Genomic DNA, 23,745 nt, shown 5'->3' on the forward strand with positions numbered 1-23,745 from the left:
ATACACTAGCCAAACCTCCAAATGGCCGCAGATACCAATTTTTTTTTTAATTAAACACTGATCATAATTGAGTACTCCCACAGTGACTGCTCAGTGCTGGGAGTTCTCCTGTACTGATTATACAGGACAGCCTTGCAGTGAGGCTTCCTGAGCAGCTGCCAGGAGTGTCAATGAAGTTAACTGATAAATTATTCCTGATCAGCAGGGGGTTGGGGTGTGTGTGTGTGTGTGTGTGTGCAGGGGAGAAAGAAAAGGGCGGGGGGGGGGGGGGAAGACCACGTCAGAGACTGTTTGGCGTTGCTCAGGGTGATATTTAACCAGTGGCTAAAAACTGGCCTATACACTGTGCAATAACAGAAATTTGACTTTCAAATAAAGTAGAAGGAATTGAATTTGCTAACTTATTTGTCATTATTTGACCAATTATTTTAACTGAAAATAGTCCATTAGGTTCACTACAGTTGAACTAGGACCTGTGGAATAATAGCCCATTACTGCACTGGGAAAGAGAGACCAGAGGTGACCTGTTCCCCTTCCTTTGAAAGCCTGTGCTTGTCACCCATACCCAGCTGCTGTCAAAGCAAGGTGCTCCATGAGCCAAAAGCTAATTGTGAGGTTTCTACGTGCACCCTTCATGTGGCGGGACATTTCTAGAAACATCATTAACGCAGACGCGTAGTGGCTTTTGGACAAAGCCAAAATTTGCAGGGCATTTCTCTGCACAAAATCAGATCGTGTGAGTCTAACAGGACACAGGTAGTTCGCTCACAAGCCATTTCTACTTGCTGCTAGCAGAGAGTATTCTTTGTGTGCAATTCATTCAAGAAAAATTTGTATGAATGCACAAAAGCTCATAGAGCCCAGGTTTTGGCTTGGGTTTTTTTTAGCAAGTTTGAGAGAAGTATTAAGAATCTGAAGCATACATTTAAAGCTTGAGTGAGGTTTTTTAGCAGTTTAGATACTCTTACACAATGTCAACTTTTTTTTTTTCATAAGTCCTGCCTGTGTGTAATACAGGTGTGTGCTTCATAGCCTCAACCATACCCCACTGTTACACCGGTTTGTAATGTTACACCAGCATGTACTGTTAATACAGTTACTGTTGTTAAACACTATAGAAAGAAAGATTTTTACATTGTTTTTTCTTACAGCAGAGTACTTGTAACATGTGACCAAACACACCAACAAAAAAGCCATAAACAAACCCACTGAGGAAGCAGAGATCTGCAGACTCAACTGAACACAACCCACCAGTAGTTTGCAGAAAAGAATTTACTATTACACATAAACTCATGTTCCATAACAACCATTCCATGCAAGTATTTTTTACACTTCCATGCCCCCAGACAAAAAAATGACAGTTTGATTACTGTTCTAATCATTTATTTAGTCTTAATACGGTCTTCTGATGAATATAGTCTAATATATAGTCTCCTATATGAAAATTCTCCACTTAATTTGACAGAACTTTGTTTTATACAAATAAGACAATCACCATAAATGTTACATACTGGAGTGTAGATCAAGAATGAACATATGCTACCTGTTTTGCTATTCAGTTATTTTCACATGTCAATGCCTGAAAATACTGTACTTAAAAACAATAACACTGTTTACTGCAGAAATTACTTGTCTGCTTGACAGGATACATCACTTTGGTAAGTTAACCATCATTCACAAAAAAATAATCAAGTATTTGTCTGAATTTGTTCACTTTTCTGCTCATGGCTTCATTGAGCTGACATTTAATACAAAGTGTGAACAGTCATAAGCTTAACACAGTCACCACTGAAAAGACACTTTCCCTTACCCCCCTTCTTCGCACATTTTTAATGCACATTTTAGCACAGCTTGAACCAAAGCAAAGTGAACTAAAGTAGTGCAGTGTCTCAAGGTGTCCTTTAATGAGGGCACAGAACATTTTCAGGGGGACAGATATACAACAGGATTTGGAAAAAATGAAATATAAGCTCCTCCCCTGTCTTTGCTAAGACTCCCTTTAGTTCAGCACATCAGATCTGTAATGTAGCAGCCAACAGCATGGTTAAGATAACAGGACTAATAGAGACATACGGCATCCAAAGGACAATTAGTATTTTGCCAGCTGCCCAACCTGACTGCAGGAACTGCTCATGAAGATTTTCAAAGACAATGTTTGTGATCAAAGAATCTTGATTAGCTACTTGAAAGGCCATAAAAAGGCCAATTGTTCAAGAGAACTTTTGCAGAAAGACTAGGACTATAGCCAAGTTTTCAGTCATAACATCCAGTTACCAGCGATTTCTGGAAAAACTAAACAAAAAAACCCTCCTGAAACCCACACACCACAGCCAAACCTTTGTTCTTCATTTTGCACTTAAGTATGATCACTAGCCTTCAACCGAACCAAATTATAATCACCCAGTTCCATCGTTTAACTCAAAACACTGAAGAAAATAAAGCAAGGCACACTCAATCATGTAGAATCCTGTCCCCTGCTGTGCACTGGGCAGCATGACAGGAGCTTCATTTAAATGTATTTTCAATGTCATCACTATCACTCAAAACCTTTATTTCATGGGCATACTTGGCTGTGTGTGCTGTGAGACAGCAGTCTCAGGCTTCCTTTAAATAATCTTGAGGAAATCTTGATCTGAGGTTCACTTCTCACGTCAGCAGCAGCTGACTTCGTTCATCATGACCTACAGTACTCGCTGACAACTGCCCGCAGTTTCTAACTGTACGACCTCACCTGCTTTGTTTTAGCAGCCTTTGTTGCACCAGGCTTAAAGAGTGTGAGCCAAAATTGCGTCCACTTACTTCTGCAGAGAAGCTGCAAAGAGTTTGCTGACGTGAAGCAAGTTACAAAGGTTTTGGTCGTAAAAGCCACTACAAAAGCTGAACGTTTTTGGGCCTTCTATTCTTGGTCTCAACACAAGTCTCTACACCATGTTGGATATTTTTACCACCACTGACAGACAGGAAACTGTTCAGATATCAGTTATTCAACCTCTCGAGTTTTAACATTACTCTACACTGGGGAAAAAATAGTTTAAAATTACATTTTTGTCTAAAAGAGTACATGCCTTACAGCCCTTCAAGGGCCTATTACTTCCCACTCCTCCTTTTATACAACACCAGACTCTGCAGTTAGTTATATCACATCATTAGGACTATTACTTGCTAAGTCTGATGGGAAACAGAAAAAACACAGAACAGAATATTTAACTTCAGTTTGACTAACAATGAACAAGCATGTACTCATTCACCACCTACTAAACAAGCTCACCTCATTATTTGAGATAAGCAGAAGGCTTAAGAATAGCTTTTGCATTCAATCCACTTTCCAAAGTTCAGAAAACATTAAGTAGTAAAGGATTACAAGATTAATACTCTAAGACTCTGGTCCTGTGGCATTTTTCAAATACAAAGATTGATGACAATCAACATAAACGTTCACTTGAATCCGATTCAAACACATCTTGGAATCTGCCATTCCACCCAGTACAAGACTTGTTCAACTTTACAAAGTTTTGACTCTACATTAATATCTGAACTAACCTTACTGAGCAGCATTACATTGGTTACTTTCAACTCAGAACAGAGCAAGTACCTGTTAAAGGCACTAAGGCAGAATGTTACTAGCCATTTCCAGTTGAAATCCTTGGTTACCACATCTAAATCAGTTTCCTTTAGCAAATTTAAAAGCCTGACCTCTGCAAGAAAAAGGAGCACAAGACAGCCCTCCCACCCTTTGTGTAACACACTAAAAGCCATTTTTAATGTAAAAAGTCACTTCCGTGTACTGTACATTTTATAGTCTTATTTTCAAACAAGGGTCAAGTCCTATTAAGGCAGGGAGCTGGTATTGGTTAACATTGCAGTACTCAGACAGTGATGTACAAGACATTTATTTGCAGTATGATGACAGTGATATAAATGGAAAAACCAAAACTGACATGATTAATATTAAAACTGTTCTGACAGCAATTCACATAATCTCTGAGATACAGCTTCTTTACTTGTTCGTAGTGTGAGCCTATACATCTGAAAAAGAACATAAATATTATTTACATTTTAAACAGTTTGGCATTAAATGAATGCACAGTCAACTAGTGAAAGCTACCAGTTATCTCTTACCCGTTTTATTAGATTTGGTAGGAAAAAGACCTCAAGTTAAAACATTCAGAAGCAGCAGCCACTGAGTAATACAGCTTTTTCAAACCACAGGCTGGAGAACATATTCAAACCCTTGTTAAGAGTTACCATTGCACTCATATTTTTAGGCTTTAAGAGCAAGGCATTGTCCAAAATTTTTCTTTAAAAGGAGTAAATGTTGTGGAAAAGTCTAAAGACTATCACCACTTCTTCAGAAAACAGGAAACTTACCACCCTAAAATTATTTTTAGTCCTCAGTTAACTTTGATAAAACCTCTATCAAAATGCTTGAGGAAAAATATTCTTTAACATTGTGTTCATTTGCTTACGTTTTCTCTTTTAGCCAATCATTCTTTTAGTAATTTAAAATGGCAAAGGGAATTATACTTAATCTTTCCAAGGTGCACAAAACAGAAACATTAAATGTTTCCAGCGTTCAAGAGAAGATGAGACTCCATGGACTGTCTGGAATAATACAATGATCTCTTCCAACAGGAAAGAGAATTGCTATGAAGCAGCAGCTTACCAAACTGGGCCAGGACCAGCTGCTACAATTCCATTTCTTGTTAGAGTCTGCAGTCACAATTAGCTATTGCAGTAGTGATTGTAAATAAATATCTTAAGGAGTTTCAGATATACACAGATAATTAGTTCAAACAAGAATCTGTATTTAAGCTGTAGATGCTTAAACAGATACCTGTGCCTGGAGGTTGGGTTCAAGGCGCAGCAAGCATCCAATCTGAGTAGTTTTTGTATGTATGATACCAGCACCGACAAAGTTAGCAGGATTGGGATCTACCTCCTCAAGTAGGGCTGATCCAAAGCCAATTATCTGTGAAAGAAATCCCGAAGACTTACATGTGGGGACAGTGGGACACCAATACCAAGTCTACCCAAGCACAGCCACCACCAACTAGCAAAACAAGTAGGAGACTAATTTTTATTTGAAGTGTTCAAGACATTAAAGAATTATCCCATACCAATTTTATTACAACAAATTTTTGAAGTGACAGAAGTGACCCTGATAATGTTCCTGAAAAAGAGGTTCTCGAAAACAACTGAGAAATAAGTTAGATTCAACATAAGTCTCCTGGTTTTGATAAAGCCATTCCTGTCTTACATTAGTCACTTCTGTTTTGCCTAAGGCAGCCAGTTCTATAACAGGTCGCTTGTTTTCTTTTGTTTTCTTTTCTAACTAGTAACTCTAGTATAAATTAAGGCTTGAAGTATCTTTCAATTCAGTTTTAAGCACTGAATTAGTGTTTTCTTAAATACTTTCAAGTTTCCAGCTGCTATTGAAGACTACATCTAATTCAAGCCACATTGAGAAACAGTCCACTCAACCCGGCACTGCCAAGGGTCTGTTACACAACATGGACTCAAACTTTAACAGGACGATCCAATTGCCATGTAAACCAAGACAAACAAAGTTTGTTTATACTGCTACCCTTACACTCTGAATCAAAAATACCACACAACACCCACCTTTGCTTTTGTGATCTCTGCATCCATTGGGTGTTTTGCTTTAAAGATATTCTGTACTTCTTGTTTCGGACTGCAAGACAAGGCAAGATGAATACATGGTGTAGCACATGTATTGTGTACAGCACTGTTTAATAGCAACGGATTATACTGGGAGAGTTTATAACTCACAAGATTAAGTATGGGATGAGGCACTGCACCAGCTACATTCACAGTGTAACCTTTTTCTTCCCTTGGCCCACCACAAGAGCCCCAAGCCCAAATATAGACAAAGTCTTACTTGCTCAGTTGCTTCCAACGCTGAAAAAAGTCTTGAGAAGACATCTCTGTTGGCTGGAAAAATTTATTCAGTGTGATGGGTAATTTTACTGAAAGATTTTGAAATGTTCCGCCATACCTGCATATGGAACAGAAAGAACACTGTGTATGCAGCACAGTGTCAGCAGTCTCTCAGCCTAAATCAACCAAGGAATTGTGTATGATTAGCATTATCTGCAGTTCACAAATTTTATTTCTAAGGTACAGTTGTAATCCACTGTTAAATAAACGCATTTGCTCTGCTTAGATGGCAAATGAAAATGAATTGGCAGAACTTCTAATAAGGATCTCTCAGTTTCAACATAGGTTGTTATCCTTCTAGATAGCCCGCATCAAAGGTGTGAAAATACATCCCTGTGAAAACATACCAGGAAGAACCAGTTTAGACTAGAACATCAGAATGTAGCCCAGAAATCAGAATTTCCTCAGGGCTGATGTGAGTGGACATAACAAGATTCTGGTTATGGCTGCATGCATTTCCAGTCCAAGCTGTTTGCAGAAACGTTCTTGGTTTCCAGAAGGGAGAAGTTACTACGTATATTCCTATCAAGATTTCTTAAGCAAACAGGAAGACTGCTGTTTTATATGGATAGTAGAAAGAGAAGTCATGGAGACATTTTACCAGCAGCTGCTTCTTGATTAGTAAACCACATTGTTCCAAGTGGATTCCCTACCTTCCCTAGTAACTTAAAGCTTAGTTAGATCAATGTGTCCTTATTCTACACTTCAGTCAGAGGACCAGGACAAATTCAACATCTTCCATCCAATTAATTCACTAACATTGGAATCCTGTGTTTTACCTGAATTGAATGTTCAGGATTGGAGCTTCCATAAAGTCTGACACACATTCGATGTTTACAACCTGCTGAACCTGTGCACCTCCATCCACGGTGGGGTCAACAGGTTTTGTCTGAAGATTCAGGCATAAGAACTGCTTAAGGAAAGTGATCAATGAATTGGTAACTTTTTTTAAAAAAAAAAAAGCAAATCCTCCAATAAGATATATGAGGAATTACCATCATTCACTCATTCTCTATATGCTACTGAATATTCAAAGGCCAATTCTTGTACAGCAAGTTGTTTGGCTTTTTTTCATACTGACACACCTAGAAGCAATAACCCCCCACAATTCTCAGTTATTTGGATACTCTTAAAGAAAGGTGCCCTCAAAAAGATATGAAGGCACAGACAGACTTCACAATAGACACCACTGGATGTGAACGTCACAGTGATGCTTTGAGTCAAACAAGCTTGATTACACAGTCTCCCAGAAATCCTAAATTTGCAATACCAAGTGTTAAGGATGAACTGTAAATTAAGAGTTTATTTTATATCACCATCTTTGTGCACATATATTCTTCTATCTCCATCTCGTCTGAGGTTATCTGCTAACACAGGACTTGAAGGACGCCACATCTATACCCCTGCTACTTCATGACAGTGGAGAAAGTTAGTTACATTACATATTTATTTCAGCCAAATTTCTCCTTATTTCAACAGTAAGTTTGTGTTTGTAACAAGAGCTTTAAGGAGAGAATGTTCCCTCTCTGCTCAAGGCATGTTTTTTCCCCAAGAACTTTAGAAAGTTATCAGCAAGTTTCTCATTTCTTCATACTCAAGGACACCATGCCTTGATCCAGCAGCTTTACTATAATTTTGTGTGGCATAAAACACAAAACCCAAATAAGAACACACATGCTGCTTCATTTAAGGATATTTGACTGTAGGTCATCTGAGCAGATTACTGTTGGAGTAAAATTCAAGAACTGTGTTGATGTCTTATTACCATAGAATATGAACATACGTCCTAAAAAGAAAAGAATAAAAGACATCAGAATTTTTACGTACATCACATATAATCCTATTAAACTCTCTGTGCTTCAATTATCTAATACACTGTCTTTCTACCTTTCTTTAAAGCAACTTTTAAAAACAAAGCATGATTTACATGGTTTATCTTACCAAGATATTCACAGTTCAAAATGAAATAACAGATTAAAGCAAACCATGCAACTTCTCCCACAGTAGCTGTCACACAGGCAGTTAAAGAATCCGTGGAAGTCTTTCAGAGAACATTACTTTTTATGTAAAGAAGCTGTTATGATACCAAAAGTGATGCAGAAGGGAGAAGCAAGCAATCCTAGTGCTGGCCTGTGTCTGATTCCCAGCTCTTTCCTAGATGTTTTCAGTACCTTGTGCATTAATGTATTATGATAGACATGTCCAAAATGTACTGTGTATCATATTATTACAATAAGCTATACTGTAAGATATAAAAATTGAGGAGAATGGTCCTTTATAACCCTGGCTGTACCAGTCTTACAAAGAGGCAGCAAGAGCTGGAGCTTACAGTACCACTTAACACTCCCAGTTCATCTCAGCTACCAAAACAACCCATAAGTTTAAGGAAACAAGAACCCACACAGAAGCCAGAGGCACACAAACAGTGAAGATCCTAAGACAGGTTAGGCCTGAAATCACATTTCCCTCTTAAGCAGATGAAAAGTAAGTCCCATCCATAACATCGTGCTGGCATTGGGGTTGATAATGCAGACAGCTAACCACTTGGCCTGAAAGATCTTACCCAGGTTCTGTCGAAATTCAGACTTCAATCCAATTTGTAGCAACTGATTTTCAAATAAGACTCCATTATTTTTACACACAAACCTAGGGGAAGAGAGGGAAAACGTGTTTTAAATTGAGTTATATTAAATAATACTTAGAACCACAAAATTCAGGGTTTACACAGAGGATGAAGATTGTGGTTAACCTAGAGTGCATCAGTCTGTGAGAGAGGTCTTTGCAGAAAACTGCAGAGTTAGAAAAGACAATTTTACAACCAAAACCACCACTTGTAGGACACTAAAAGAACTGAAATTTTTATTTGATAGGATGTCTGAGAAACTATGAAGGAAGCCACAATGTGCTACACACACACACACTGTCTATAAAGGACCAGGCAACAGACTAGGATTTTTCTTATGCATATTCTTGACAACTTCTGAAACTCATTAGGTTGGTGCAGAATTGAAAAGTTTGAGGCTTTGACTGTTTAAACCTGAAAGAAAAAAGAATCCCTTGTTTTATCAGTTCTGTATCACATAAGTCAACTGAGAGCTGTATTATTTTTTTTTCCATTTTGAGAGAGGAAGCCCATTCTACAGTGATTTCAGTCCTTTCTGTCACCCTTCACATAAAAGTAGAAGAGGTGGTCAGCAAACATCAGCCTTTTGCATACAAGGCACTTAAAACATACTCCCAAGTATCAGTACTTTTGACAATTTACTCTTTTATGACTTTCCTTTATTTGTGAATAGTTGCAAAACTTAATCTACAACTGGCATTGCCTCATTTTAGAGCAGTGTGTGATAGCACTGACTCGTAAAGGCAACTCTAACCTGTGTATTCATGAACTTGTCATAAAATCCACAGCATCTACAGAGGTGCTCTAGTCACAAGTCTGACAGTACATGTTTCTCTAGCTTTGCTGGTATTAAGTTAATGCACAATAGAGTTTTGCTTTATAACTATAATCTGGAAGTTGCCCAGCCTTGCAAGGTTTTAGTATTGCTTACTTGTGAAAAAGCTCATCAGCATCATGCACAGTATCAGCTGGTTCCTCAGAAACTACCTCAGATGAAGCCAGGTCAGGGCTAGTTCAGGCAGCACAAAGGAAGAAAGGCAGTAGCGACAGAGATAGCAGGAGTTAGTAAAGACAGCTTAGTGCTTAGTTATTTCTTTTACCTCCTTCCTCAAAAATGGCAGTGCTGAGTTTAATGCATGAAAAATTTATTAGCTGCCCTAGCTCAGTACACCTAGAAAGGTTTTAGGCATTAGGCAATGTTTTCCCCCACTTCTCTCCCCCACCCCACCCCTCCCTGATTGTCAGGAACCAGCAATTCTTCCCCAAGACAGGAGACAGATGAAGGTGTTCAGTAGCTTAAATTTATACCTCTTAAAGAACCAAGTCCTTTTAGGTGTTTAATTGTGACAGCAGAAAACTTTTAGTTCAAAACCGTAAAGGGAGATGTATATTAACTACTAGAAAGGTGCTCTTTGAAGCAGAGGCCTCATCAACCTTAGTGGCACTTCTAATTACAGCTGCACAATCTGTTCTTAAAAACACGCAACTATTAAGTGTAGGCAAGGATATACGGGCACACAGAGAATGACTTACCCGAAGTATCAGATTAGAAACAAAAGTGACAACAGCACTAAAAAGAGGCAGGAAACTGTAAAAGGCAACTTCTCAGTATCACTAGAGAAGCATTTCATCATCTACAGACAGACCAAGGGGTTGGGCAATGCTATACTTTCTTCTGCAGAAAGAGAAAACTCTTTTTAGGTAACTTTTGCTTATGAAGCTACTAGCATTGGTTTCTTTAAAAGAGGGAAAAAAACCAAAAACCTCTAACAAGCTTGTGTAGCTTCTTAAAGTCTTGGTATTGCATAGCATGATTAAACATCACTTATTGACTTCCAAGAAAAACACAGGATCAAGTCCCAATCACTGCAAACCTGCAACAATGCATTGCCTAGTATAAAATTTTGATGAAAGTCTCAATGATCCAGGCAGACTAGTTTCACTAATTATGTCTTTTATATTAAGATGCATTGTAAATCTGTCATGCCATCATTCAAAATTTGGTCCTTGACAATAGTAACACATTCTTTGGCCAATAAGATGAGAGATTTTTAAAAGGCATTCTATGATTTTATACTATTTATTTCCAAAATTTTAGCCAAACAATTTTTGAGTGTAGCCACAGTGGCTTTTAATATTAACAGAATTAAGAACACCCTGCACCTACACTACACTTGGTAATGTAACTAGGAAGAAGATACTTGTATCAAATACCCTTAAAAAAAAAAAAAGCAAAGCACTTGTTTTTTTCCCCTTTTCACACCTGTTTGTCAGACAGTAGCAGAACAATTTAAGTGTATCTTGAAATTCTGAGAACCAGTATCTCTGGACATAATCCATCTCATTGTTCCAGTATCAGCTTGCCATAAGTGGAGACACACAAGAATACTTTATGGAAATAAGAGAAGAATAAACATATTCATATCAGGCCAGATAACCCCCAAATTCAGGATGTATTGAGATGCACAAGCAGCTTACTTTAAGAAGCAAAACCAGCATGAAAACTAGGCAATACTGTGTGGCTAATATCCTCAGGTTGATTACTACAGACTCAGTTTTTCCATGAGCAGAAGTATTCAATAAAGATAGCACATCCAGCACAGAGTTCAAGAACACCTCTCTTGCTGTGCTACTACCACCCAGGAATGCATTCCATAAGCTGGAACAAAACTGGAAGTTATTGTACTTTTTCTCCTCTAATCCTGTTTTAAGAGACAAATTCTTCTTCAGATTCCTTACAGGGTGACTTAATTACCTCGCAAAGTTGTCATCAGAACCAGGAGCAAGAGGTGCAACTGCAGAAGCTGAATCTGAAAATACATCCACCAGCAGGCTACCACTAGAGGACGGTGGGGGAGCTGAATTGGTGAGAGGGGCAGCACCCAGACCCAGCAGATCCGCAGATGGAGAAGGAGTAGACTAGGGAAGACAAGACACTTTGGTGTTACACTACAGCAAAACTAAAACAAAGCTGTCTCTTTTGCATAGACAATTAAGCTATGGCAAAGTGTCTCTCCCCACCACAAATCAAGCTTTGGATGGACGTAGTAGGCCTCATGAATGCAGCTATCACCTTGCATTTCAACTTAAGCTCATTAACAGATGTGGGGTTTTTTTCTGTTGAGGAGAGTTATATGTCCATCTAACCATTACATAAAAAACCAAAATTAATCTGTCTGGAATCTGATTCTGCAGAAGAAAGATGACACTTTTTCCCCCCTCTCTTCTCACCTCTTAGTTTCAAGGGAAATTAAGTACTGTAGGGAACAAAATTCAAATGTGCTGCTTTTCTTTCATGAAGAATCCAGGAAGAAATGCAGTAGCTTTTACACAAACCTAAATTAAAACATCACAGTATCTTTTAAAATTGACTATCAGTTTAGTCCTGGGTTTTTGAAGCTTGGCAAACCTTAGAAACAATGTAAGACCTAACCAGCAAAAAAGCAGAGCCTGTAGCTAGTTCAAGCTGCAAACACTAAAGGTAGAGGTACAACCTTTGAAGTTTTTTTTTCTCAAATAGAACAAATCAGGTAGCCAGGACACAGAATCATGCAACAGAGGCTGCACATATGTCCCCATGTCACATGCAAGAACAAAGCACAGACTGTTAAACAAAATGTTCATGTATTAGATGTTAGCTGCCTACAATACTCCAGATACACTCAAGATGAGTCATGAGATGCATTTGGATTGAGCCTGAAATTTTGGTTTTGTAAACTCAAAGTTATCATATACTCCAAAAATGGAATTTGATGCACTAAAATGAAAAATTCCCTGGCAAAAAATATTTCAGAAGCCAATCGGTAAGAACTACTGAAAAAAACCAGCTGAAACTCCAATTTGGAACATATTCTTGGCATTTAAACCAGGGTCACACCAAAGCCACTGATGACAGTAACAGAGTGGAGTTTCTTACATGGCTGCAACCCATAAAGTGAAGCTCATAAAAGCATAACACAATTTTAACTGCCAGTCACCTCAGTCAATTTGGCATGCAAAGAAAACTTGGCAACTTTTCTGCTGGAAAGGTATTTCTGTCCATTCAAAGATTTTGCACTTGGAACATCTACTCTTACATACTGCAATGACTAAGAGTTAAAGGATTACACTTCAACAAACTGGGCAGAGAGTGTGCTACAGTATTTCCTCCTCTTAGGTATACTACTACTATGTCTCAAATGTAATTACAAGCTATGCTAGTCATTAAAACCAGAAACAAGTATTACATTATGGAAACAATTCATCCTCCCAGCTTTAACTGACAATAAAATGAGAACTTTCAGCTCAGAAGAAACAAGACTGTGGCCTTGTCTACCATAACTGAACTCAAATACTACTGTCAAATAAACAGTAACAACATTATATTGATTTAAGGACATCCATCTTAGTCAAGTGTCATCCACTTCTAGTAAAAACAGTAACAATTCAAAACAAGAGGCAAAATATCTACCATGTTAGACAAAGCAGAACAGCAGCTGATATATTGAAATTCAAGTCACTCCTTTTAAATATATGTTAATCTTATCATCTCACCTTCAACTGCAATTTCACCAGCAAGAAAACTCCCATTTCTAAGTTTACAGCAATATTTTTCAAAGTAACAACATAAAAGGGATTCTTTTTTAGATAGTTTGTCCCCATTTACATAAGATTTCCAAAGAAAAACTGCATCCAAGCATGCGGTGGGGGGAAAGAAACTGTATGTTCCCCTGCTACTTTACAGCAAATACCCATAGTTTCAAACTCCTAAGAAGCCACTTTAAGAAAAACATTATTTTCTCACTTGCAGGCCATCTAAATTAGTGAAGTAACAGCTTTTAAACTCACAACAGCACTGGCATTGACAGAGGTGGGTTCAGCACTTCCATTCATATCGGAGCTCCTCTCCTTTTTGATCTCTTCCAGGTCAGTAACTGTGCCTGGGCCTTTCTTCTTCTTGAGTTTAGCCAAAATAGAAGATTCCCTCTCTGGAAAGGGAGGCATTTCTTCCAGCACTGTAGCCTTATCACAGAAAAAAAGTATTAGCTAAACTTACAGAAAAAGCCAAACCATCTTCTTTGAAGAGATACACCCTTACAGATTGCATGAGGCAAAAGCAGAAGTAATTATCCACACAGAAAGTGACGATGCAGTTTATTGTACAGTGATAGAATAGACCTGCTTTTTAAAAAAAAAAAAAAAAATATTTAAAACTTTCTGAAGTCCTCCCAAAGCAGTTAAGAGAACAGGAGCATATCGATTCTCTGGTACAGTGCTGTTGAATTAAAAAAAAAAAAAAAAAATTAGATCACAACAGGTCCTTATGTCAAACAGATCTAGACTGATACCACAGAAGATTCCCCAAGGGTCTAGTCAGACCTAAGCATTTATTAGCTGTCAAGACTGTGTGCGCCATGCTCTGGCCAGACCTGAGAGTATCAGGTTAAAACACTGTGAACTTCTGGAGACAGAAAAAAAATAAAATAAAATTAAAAAAACCCAAAATAGCAGAATTACAAGTTTCCTGCCCACCATCAAGTAAGTCAAAACAAAGCACTAGCCTTTTGGTATCTGAATACTGTAGGACCCTGTACTATGCCAGCTTTCACTGGCTTCCCAGCTCCAGATTACCATGCTTCAGTGGTCATTTGTACCACTAAAGCAATAACAACTTGGATTTTAGCTCTAAATCAAAGGTGACTGCAGCTGAGTTAGGCAGACTAAAAGAATAAGTGCCCACATTGTGGATCCTTAATCCTGCTTTAAGACTTCTGAGCAATCAGGTAAGGTTTAGTGGAATTTACTTGTTGACAGAAGACACAGCTACAGAGTTCCACACAATAAAAACAAATGATCTTTATACCTACCAATATATCAGTACTGGCAATAGTACTGAGCCTCAAATACTCAACAGCTCTCTGCTGCAGCTCAACATCAGCATTCTTTAACTGACTGTCACTGCGCAATACATCTTGAATTGTGGTTTTGATTTCTGGAAACAGGTTCACAAACTTGATGTAGGTAGACAGAAGCAGAGCTCGGGTAGGAACACTACACAGATGAAACTTGGAATGTAGCAAGTTGAACTGGATGAGGGGACTTAAAAGACGGGAAGAAAAAGAATTTGTTCAGTTCTTGTAGACATGATCATTCTTAATGCATTACTAGCAAGAGCTGAATCATTTGCTAACTGGCCTTTAGGAGTATTAAATAGACATTAGATTCTTAACAGAAAGTGTTACTACTTCAACTCAATATTTTAGAAGGTGTTTTACCTTGATCTTGGATCACCTGCTATCAGATTTCCAAATTCTCCCAAGATGTAGCCACCTACTTTTACAAGATTCTCATGGCATGCTGGAGCTTGAAGGGCCTGTAAGAACACATTAAATAGTCATTGATCAGCAGTATATCAAAACAAGATCTTTTCTGTCCCTTCCACGTCCAGTTTCCTAGTCTACTTTCCTGTAAGAGCAGATCATAGGTCTAGGCACTATAGAGCATTTACAAGAAAAGCATGATAGGTGGTATGACTTTATAGAAGAACCTTTAATATAAGTATTACTTGCTTAAGAGCTCTCTTAGGCCCACCTAGCAGCACTGTGGACTTCCGAGGACAGACACATCTGCTTAGGTTTCCCCTTACATCTTTAGAGGTGTCAGAAAGATATTAATATACTTAATTTAAACCTTGCAAGAATGTGTTGAAATTGTCCAGGATAAAAATACTGTCTTTATTGAGCATGAAGAAAAACATAGCAGGGATGAGTTCTGAAAGTCAACTTAAACATTCAGGAAAGGAAATAAAAAAAAGTGGAACGCCCATATGAAGAATCCAGTCAGAGCAACAAGGCCAGACATTTGGAAGTGTTCTCCTTTAATAGTTCAAATTCCAGTTTTATCAGAATGGATATATGCTTCCAGAAGGATCATCAAGGTATCATTTTGAGTGTTTTGGATTCCCCCATGCAGAAAACTCAAAAAAAAAAAAAAAAAAAAGCAAGCCACCCTGTAAAAAGCTTCTGTTTTTACTACATTTCAGTAATTTTCCAGGTAATGCAATTTCCTTACTAAGCCATCCATTCAATGCCATCCACCAAAATAACAAAACACCAGCATAACCCGCCCTGCCCTCCCTCACCAAAACCAGTACAGTACCAGGTGTATTCTACATTACTTAAGCCAGAGAAGCTTCTCCTCAACTTAATATAGTCTCTGACTCTGAAAATCTATGATGCTAGTTTTACAGAAAGCTTCAGCAGTCTTTTATTGAAATATTCAGGATCGTATTTTAACTCCTCCCCAACATGGGGAAGCACACAAATCTGCTAGATCATGTGGTGTTTACTTAATTCCTACTTCATTTTGACAGTGAATTGAAAACAGTTATTCTCACCTCAAAAACAGTCTTTGCTGCATACCCTTGAACATCATCCCTGTTGATGACAATCTGAATAACTCGATACCACACTTCTTCGCTGACATAGTCACCAGCAATGCGAATCAGATTCAAGATTGTGTCCACATACCAGGTATAATCCACTGCATACTTCTCAGCTAGAATTGCAACTTTCAGAACCTGAACACACGTAAGAGAATAAAGAAGGTTGACTAGCTTCTACTATAAGCTGTGTATCAAGATTCACTTTCATACACACCTAGTGATACGCCATGGTAGCCCAGAAGCCTGTTTCAGATGCCCCCACAGCTAAGGTGACAGCTGAACATTGAAGTCTGTGCCAGGTACACAATGCTTTCCCCATAATGCATTTGAATATGTTGTACCTGTGGCTTTCAACTGTGTAGCTAAGCAATCAAGAGCAATTTACTGAACATTTTTTGTTTGCTATAAATATACCATCTAAACCATCACCAAGACAGGACCAAGTAGGAAACTGGACACCTCTTAAAAAAAAGAAAAAAGTGGAAACTCAAGCCAGCAGAGAGAGACCAGAGTCGCCAAGACATAGCTGACTTTTTCAGGTCATACTGATCCCTAGATCCTGAAGCAAACAATCAGCATATGAAGAGACCTCCACATAATTTGTTATCAGTTGTATTTATACTGACATTCTTTTAGGAGTACTAAATTAACAGAATGAAATTCACGCTATCTGCCAAGTCAGGGTAGATTGCCAATGGCAACAAGACAGTACAAGAGGTAAATCACCTAACACTGTATTCTATGTTAACTTCTCTGATCAAGAAACTTTGGCACCTAACTAAGCTAAATGACTACCATAAGCACAGGTTTTGGTTACCATTCTAAGAAGGCTGGTTTTTTTTTTCCTGCTGGGAGGAAGGAGACCGATACCATGCCTGTCTTTTACCTGATTATAAGGTACTGTTTTGGGGGATCCTTAGACTAAGAGAACGTTCTCACAGCATACACAGTATAAATTCTACCTACAAATAAGTATTTATCACACTAATTTTTGAAGCTATTAAAAAACTAACTAGAGTAGGACATAACCCACAGATCCAGAGATTGTATTTGCTCAAGCATTGTTAAAATTCACTTCACTTTCTACATGCAATGCCCCAAGACAAAGACTAGTTTTTAAAATTCCTGGATTCCAAGGGCTTTTTTTTTCCCTTCTCCCATTAGTTTAACCTAAATGAAGAACATCCTTTGCTATTAAGACTACAAACTTAGGGGGTTTTGTTGGTTTTTTTCTTTCTTTGTTGGGTTTTTAAACCACTATGAAAAAGAATCTCTATCACAGACTATCCAGCATCACAATCAATAAATAAAACATAAGCTGCCAAAGCCAGCTATGAAAAAAATAAGGAAACACAAATATCTCACAATTTCTTCTCTAATAGAATAGTCAGCAGTCTCCAAGTAATTCAGCATTTCAGCCACAATCTGTTGGGCATTGCTCCGGTCACACATTGCGTACAGGAGATCTACAGCTCTTTGTCGTACGCTTACATCTCTTTCAGTCTGCAAAAGGACACACAGCAAAAGATCAAGATGATTTCATCTTTATTGGGAAAGCACATGCAACTTACTAAGAGAGAAATCTTATAATCCACAGTCAAATTTAAAAGAAATATATTTTCATAATCTTTCAGATACAGAATAAGTTTAGATATACCCTTCACATAAGCTATGAGTTTTTCATGTTATTCTCACTTTCAGTCACCTAGAAGGAAGTCACTGGAGACTCAGACAGCTTCCTGGTCTTAGATAATATTATAAAAATAATCAGGTTTTGTTTCTGTAATATACATATTCAAATCTGTGCAAGTGCTGAAAGGATGGAGGAGTTTGTACAGAATACTCCACTACTACCGTAATGAGGGTGAATGAGTTTGTGGTCCACTGTGCACTGGGTAACTGGCACCACTGGCCACAAATGCACTAATTACTGGCTGAAACTGTCAAATCGTCACCAGGCCAATGGGCAGTTGGCTACCTGCAGGTTTAGTGCTGGGCTTGTCTTGTATCAACAAAAGCCCAGACAGAACAGATATGTACTTTAAAGTTAGACAAGTGTATTAAGCATGAGCTTGAAAGAAAACAATACACGTAAACACTGAAGTGTGCAAGTAAATTTACATGCAAATCAGTCTTTCTCTTTTGACTTCTGCTTTTTCACATAAACATGGCCTGGGAATGTGTCTTTCTGATTTCTTGACTTTCTGATTCTGCAGTAGAAGTTGATCTGTTTTACTGCTCCCCATAAGCTACTGCAGTGAAGGAACAGCATCAGATACCAGCAAGACACTAATAAAACAAAGTCTTCCCAGTATTCTCAGTTTTGAAGTTCCATGTTTTGAAAGAATTATTCATCTTCAGTCCACAGCTTGACAAGATACTAAAGTGTTACAGGGGCCACAGCTACAAGTATCAGATTTAATAGTAAACTGCAGAAATAAACTGAAGCTGACCTCTTATCGCTGCCAGCACAGCAAGGTTTTGAAGGATTGAGGAAAAAAACCTAAAGCAGACTTCTGAGAATCACTCATTTGGTCCCCAAGTTTATTAGCTTAATTGGGGATGGGGGGCTTGGGGCAGTGGGGGGAGAGGGCATTGAGGCAGAGGAGAAGACAACACTCAGAACAGACTGCACACTTAAATATTTACCTTCAATGCATTGATAACTGTTTCTATGTGTGTTTTCACAGCCTCATGTGAGAATTCAGAGCTGGCAAGCGTGCACATGCTTTCCAGTGCTAGGTAACGCAAATTAGTTTCTCGGTGCTGCAAGAACTGACCTAGCTGGTTACAGGCACGGACTAGTAGATTTGGCTCACTGCACAGAACAGAAGAGAAAGTGAAAGGGTTAAAAGCAACAGGTTTGAGAACACTCAATACAGAATACTACTTCTGCAGTTGAAATTTCTTAAAATGCTTCAAAGTGTCTGCTAAAATGCCCTGATGACGAAATGAGAATTCAGATAATGTGAGCAAATACTCTCTGTTGGATTAGAGTGGTGGGGTCAATATAAAACACCAAAAAAAGAAGCAGCAAGAAACAAAGCAATAAAAAATACGCTGACAGCAACATGGTTCATTAATATTGTTGAATTTCATTGCTGTGGTTGTGTTCCAATCTAGCAAGCAACTTCATATTCTGCTCTCCCCGCCTCCTTCCCACCCCAAGAACCCCATCTAGTCTTCAAGACAAAGCTACAGCTTTTCACTTAAAAAAATCCTCTCATAATAGAAGTGTGACAGCTCACCTGTCATGATGTATAATTAAGCTTATTGCCTCAAACAGCACAGCGTTCTTTGCATTTGAGTGTTGTACTTTTTTTGACTTTGGTGGCTCCTGCGCTTTGTTAAGAATAGTTTCCAGACATTCTGTTAGACGACCACGTACCGCCGGGTCTTCTGGAGAAGAACAAGCCGTTGGACAACTTCATTTTGCTCACCACCCTAATCCCTACCTTAGGCCTTCCACCTTGCTAAATCTGAATAAACTGAAGTATTCTGATACATTAAAACCAGTTCACTGTCCCCCAAAATACAGTTGGCAAAAGAATTCCAAGCCACAGTTCTATCTGGGTGAGAACAAATGCCAAACATGATCTGCACTATAATATATTCCAAGACTTTAATACAGTTGATAACATTAAAGAATATTTAAAATGGCAGCTGCAACTGGTTTGTAAGATGCACACTGGTTTGACACTTTGCTCTAAGCTACGTGGCCTTTTGAATTATGTTGTGTTTAACAATCTGAAACACTCAAGAACACAGACTTCAGAATCCTTGTCTTAAGACAATGTGCTTGTGCTCCGAGTTACAGTAACGCTACTGCACCGTAGCTCTGTGGAGACAGCGTACTGCGTAAGAGAGGACCACTGTTGTGATTTGTGCATTACCTGGAGGTGGATAGCACTGTAACAGCCTCAGAAGTTTCACAGATAACCAAGGAGCAGGAACAAAGTAGTACGTATAGTCCTGAAGATCTGTTGATGCAGAAGTTACAATCTGTAAAATAAGCAGACAGGATGTTAGCTACTGAAGTTAAGTGATGCGCAATCACGAGAAGCACTCAAAGAACACTGTAGGTCACCTCTGACAGAAGCTTACAAAACTATGTCACTAGTAATGTTTAATGCAGTACATTAGTTGGGTGTAAGTTGTCATACTGTGAGTATACCACCAGTCTAGGTTCCCTAGCAATAGAAATTCAGTTTTACAGATGCATTAGTCTAGGAAGTCTCTTCCTGAAAGCATATGTGCTTTTCTTAAGAATGAAGATCACCATCTTGTAACACCAATATATTTAACTAGATGCTTGACTTTCTTTAGTTCAGCAATTCATAGATTCAGTTAACAGAACACCTAAATATAGTGTTATAGTTGACTGTTGATAGGTGAACTTGGAGTTTCATCACAGGATGCTACGACAGACGGAACTAAAGCAGGACCAACTAACACCTTCAGTAACATTCATACTCCAGAGCAATAAACAGATAGCTTTCACAGAAGAGGTTTATATGCATAGTGAAATGTGATATGGATTACATTAAGTTTTAGAGGGAGGAGCCCTCTTCATGGATTTATCTTCTCCCTTTGATTCTAGGGTAAGAATGAGTTTGGCACTAGCTTTGCTCAAAGAAATTCTATCTAATTCTTGCTGCTCCATTATCAACCGCCATGCACTTCCCCTAGCACTCTCTTACTTTTAAGTATTAGACAAAACCTTCGTATTTGAAAAGAAATTAAACTTCTCTGAACTACAAGTAACTTTGGGTATAACACCGCATAAATCTGGGTCTAAAATACATTTGTGAAGTATCCTCCCATGTCTTGCGTACCTTCCAAAAGACAAAAATCAAACAAAATAGTAATGTAAGTTTTCCAGCACGGAGATGCTAACTTACAGAAATGTCTCTCCACTCCTCTCTGTACCCTCTGTCTGGGTTTAGACCCCTACACCCATTTACAGAATATCAAATGTTTATGATTATTAAAGTAGCAGCAGCTCAAAAGAGAGAACAGGAAGAAGACTCATCTTGTAAGAAGCTCAGATAAAGTCAGAAGTAAGGGCTGTATTTTTGAGGGTTCTGCGCAGAAGTTTGCAGAATTGGTCTTTGATCCAAATACTCTGATGTTATAGTAACATAAAATGAAGATTAAAAACTCAACAGCATCATGGTGATCCTTTCAAATACAAGTAGCTGAGACAGACAGACAGACACCTTTTTGCTACATAGACTTGGAGCAAAGCAAGGATTACAACAAGAAAATTTGGGCAAGCTTACCAGTGTCCTGCTCTGGTAAGCAACAAGTGTTAAAAGAGGTTAGCTGAACCAGCTGCATGAAGTGAAACTGAATCATCTTCTCCTTTAACTGTACGCTAAACTGATCTGACCTAGGAACCTGAGTAAATTAAGCAACAGTGAAGTATTATCAGGGTTATCATTGGACTCACTCTGCTTAATCTAGACACTGCCAAGGAGACTGAAGTTTTAAACTCTTCTGGGTTCTTCTGTGCCAAAGTGGTGATCAGACTTGTAGCTGCAGTAACCACACCCTAGAAAAAAACCAAAGCAATACATTCAATTTTGTCACACTTTAAGAAGCTGCCCATTAACACCTTTCACTTCAAGTATTAATATACAATAAAACTAAATTTATCCCCATGACAAAGCCCCACATTAAAAAGCCCTTTATTTGGCTAGCAGCTAGACTAATTACACATCTTCAAAACCCAACAGGATTTTCACCAACATGATACACTGCTTGGCCCTGGAGGGAAGAGGAGCCCAAGAAAGCTGGTTAACATTCAAGAATCACCTCCTCCAAGCTCAGGAGCGATGCATCCCAACAAAGAGAAAGTCAGGCAAAAACACCGGGAGGCTGCATGGATGGACAAAGAGCTCCTGGACAAGCTCAGACACAAAAAGGAAGCCTACAGAGGGTGGAAGCAAGGACAGACAGCCTGGAGGGATACAGAGAAATTGTCTGAGCAGCCAAGGATCAGGTTAGGAAAGCTAAAAGCCCTGATAGAATTATCAGGCGTCAAGGGCAACAAGAAAAACTTCTTGGTACATTGGTGATAACAGGAAGACTAGGGAAAGTGTGGGTCCTCTCCAGAACGAAACGAGAGACCTGGTTATGTGTGATAAGGAGAAGGCTGAGGTACTCAATGACTTTTTTGCCAAAACCTTCATTGGCAAGTGCTCCAGCCACACCACCCAAGATACAGAAGGCAAAGGTGGGGACTAGGAGAATGAAGAACTGCCCACTGCAGGAGAAGATCAGGTTCAAGACCATCTAAGAAACCTGAAGGTGCACAAATCCATGGGACCTGATGAGACACATCTTCTGGTTCTGAGGGAATTGGCAGGTGAAGTGGTCTAGCCACTGTCCATCATATTTGAGAAGAAATGGTAGTCCAGTGAAGTTCCCCCGACTGGAAAAGGGGAAAGAAACATAATCCCCATTTTTTAAAAAGTTTAAAAGGAAGACCTAGGGAACTACAGGCCAGTTCCACCTCTGTGCCCAGTAAGATCACAGAATAGATCCTTCTGGAATCCATGCTAAGGTACATGGAAAATAAGGAGGTGATTGGTGACAGCCAACATGGCTTCAATAAGGGCAAATCATGCCTGACACATCTGGTGGCCTTCTATGATGGAGTTACAGCATTGGTGGATAAGGGAAGGAACAACAGATGCTGTCTTCCTGGACTTTTGACACTGTCCCACATGACATCCTTGTCTCTAAATTGGAGAGACATGGATTTGATGGATGGACCACTCAGTGGATAAGGAATTGGCTGCATGGTCACACTCAGAGTTGTGGTCAATGGCTCGATGTCCAAGTGCAGAACAGTGACAAGTGCTGTTCCTCAGGGGTCAGGGTTGGGACCGACACTGTTTAACATGTTTGTCGGTGACATGGACAGTGGGATCGAGGCACCCTCAGCAAGTTCACTGACAACATCAAGTTGTGTGGCCAACACGCTGGAGGGAAGGGATCCATCCAGAGGGACCTGGATAGGCTGGAGAGGTGGGACCATGCATATCTCATGAAGTTCAACAAGGCCAAGTGCAAGGTCCTGCACATGGGCCAGAGCAATCCCAAGCACAAATACAGGCTGAGCAGAGAATGGACTGAGAGGAGCCCTGTGGAGAAGGACTTAGGGGTGTTGATTGACAAGAAGCTCAACATGACCTGGCAATGGGCACTTGCAGCCCAGAAAGCCATTTGTATCCTGGGCTGCATCAAAAGAAGTGTGGCCAGCAGGTCAAGGGAGGGGATTCTCTATCTCTACTCTGCTCTCATGAGACCCCCCCCTGCAGTGCTGGGTCCAGCTCTGGGGACACCAACATCAGAAGGACATGGACCTGCTCGAGCAGGGCCAGAGGAAGCCACGAAGATGATCAGGGGCTGGAGCACCTCCCCTGTGAGGACAGGCTGAGAGAGTTGGGGGTGTTCAGCTGGAGAAGAGAAGGTTCTGGGGAGACCTTAGAGTGGCCTACCAGTACTTAAAGGGGCTACAGGAAAGCTGGGGAGGGACTCTTGATCAGGGGGTGTAGGGATAGGATGAGGGGTAATGGTTTTAAACTGGAAGAGTTTTATTTGTTTTAGATATAAGGAGGAAATTCTTGACTGTGAGGGTGGTGAGGCACTGGCACAGGTTGCCCAGAGAAGCTGTGGCTGCCCCCTCCCTGGAAGGGTTCAAGGCCAGGTTGGACGGGGCTGTGAGCAACAT

The 23,745-nt window shown here is 39.3% G+C and overlaps 1 protein-coding gene across 6 annotated transcripts in view; it reads right to left on the minus strand.

Moving 5' to 3' along the window:
• Positions 1-1,254: 1,254 nt before the first annotated feature.
• The window catches only part of AP2A2 (adaptor related protein complex 2 subunit alpha 2), a 50,311-nt gene continuing 27,820 nt past the window's right edge, over positions 1,255-23,745 (minus strand). For 3 of the 6 annotated variants that reach the window (XM_074842551.1, XM_074842555.1, XM_074842556.1), the window contains 18 exons: positions 21,457-21,558; positions 19,898-20,006; positions 19,253-19,403; positions 18,654-18,822; positions 17,370-17,507; positions 15,957-16,139; positions 14,836-14,933; positions 14,428-14,659; positions 13,409-13,582; positions 11,337-11,500; positions 9,513-9,590; positions 8,522-8,604; positions 7,655-7,744; positions 6,738-6,861; positions 5,900-6,016; positions 5,623-5,692; positions 4,835-4,969; positions 1,255-4,026 (listed from right to left, as the gene is read on the minus strand). In XM_074842551.1, coding sequence (XP_074698652.1) covers positions 3,949-4,026; positions 4,835-4,969; positions 5,623-5,692; positions 5,900-6,016; positions 6,738-6,861; positions 7,655-7,744; positions 8,522-8,604; positions 9,513-9,590; positions 11,337-11,500; positions 13,409-13,582; positions 14,428-14,659; positions 14,836-14,933; positions 15,957-16,139; positions 17,370-17,507; positions 18,654-18,822; positions 19,253-19,403; positions 19,898-20,006; positions 21,457-21,558 — 2,295 coding nt within the window. In that variant the 3' untranslated portion in view covers positions 1,255-3,948. The remainder of the gene's footprint in view (positions 4,027-4,834; positions 4,970-5,622; positions 5,693-5,899; positions 6,017-6,737; positions 6,862-7,654; positions 7,745-8,521; positions 8,605-9,512; positions 9,591-11,336; positions 11,501-13,408; positions 13,583-14,427; positions 14,660-14,835; positions 14,934-15,956; positions 16,140-17,369; positions 17,508-18,653; positions 18,823-19,252; positions 19,404-19,897; positions 20,007-21,456; positions 21,559-23,745) is intronic. The other 3 variants (XM_074842552.1, XM_074842554.1, XM_074842553.1) reach the window with 3 other exon arrangements.

Source organism: Strix aluco, chromosome 16, assembly GCF_031877795.1.
Source record: "Strix aluco isolate bStrAlu1 chromosome 16, bStrAlu1.hap1, whole genome shotgun sequence".
NCBI lineage: Eukaryota > Metazoa > Chordata > Aves > Strigiformes > Strigidae > Strix > Strix aluco.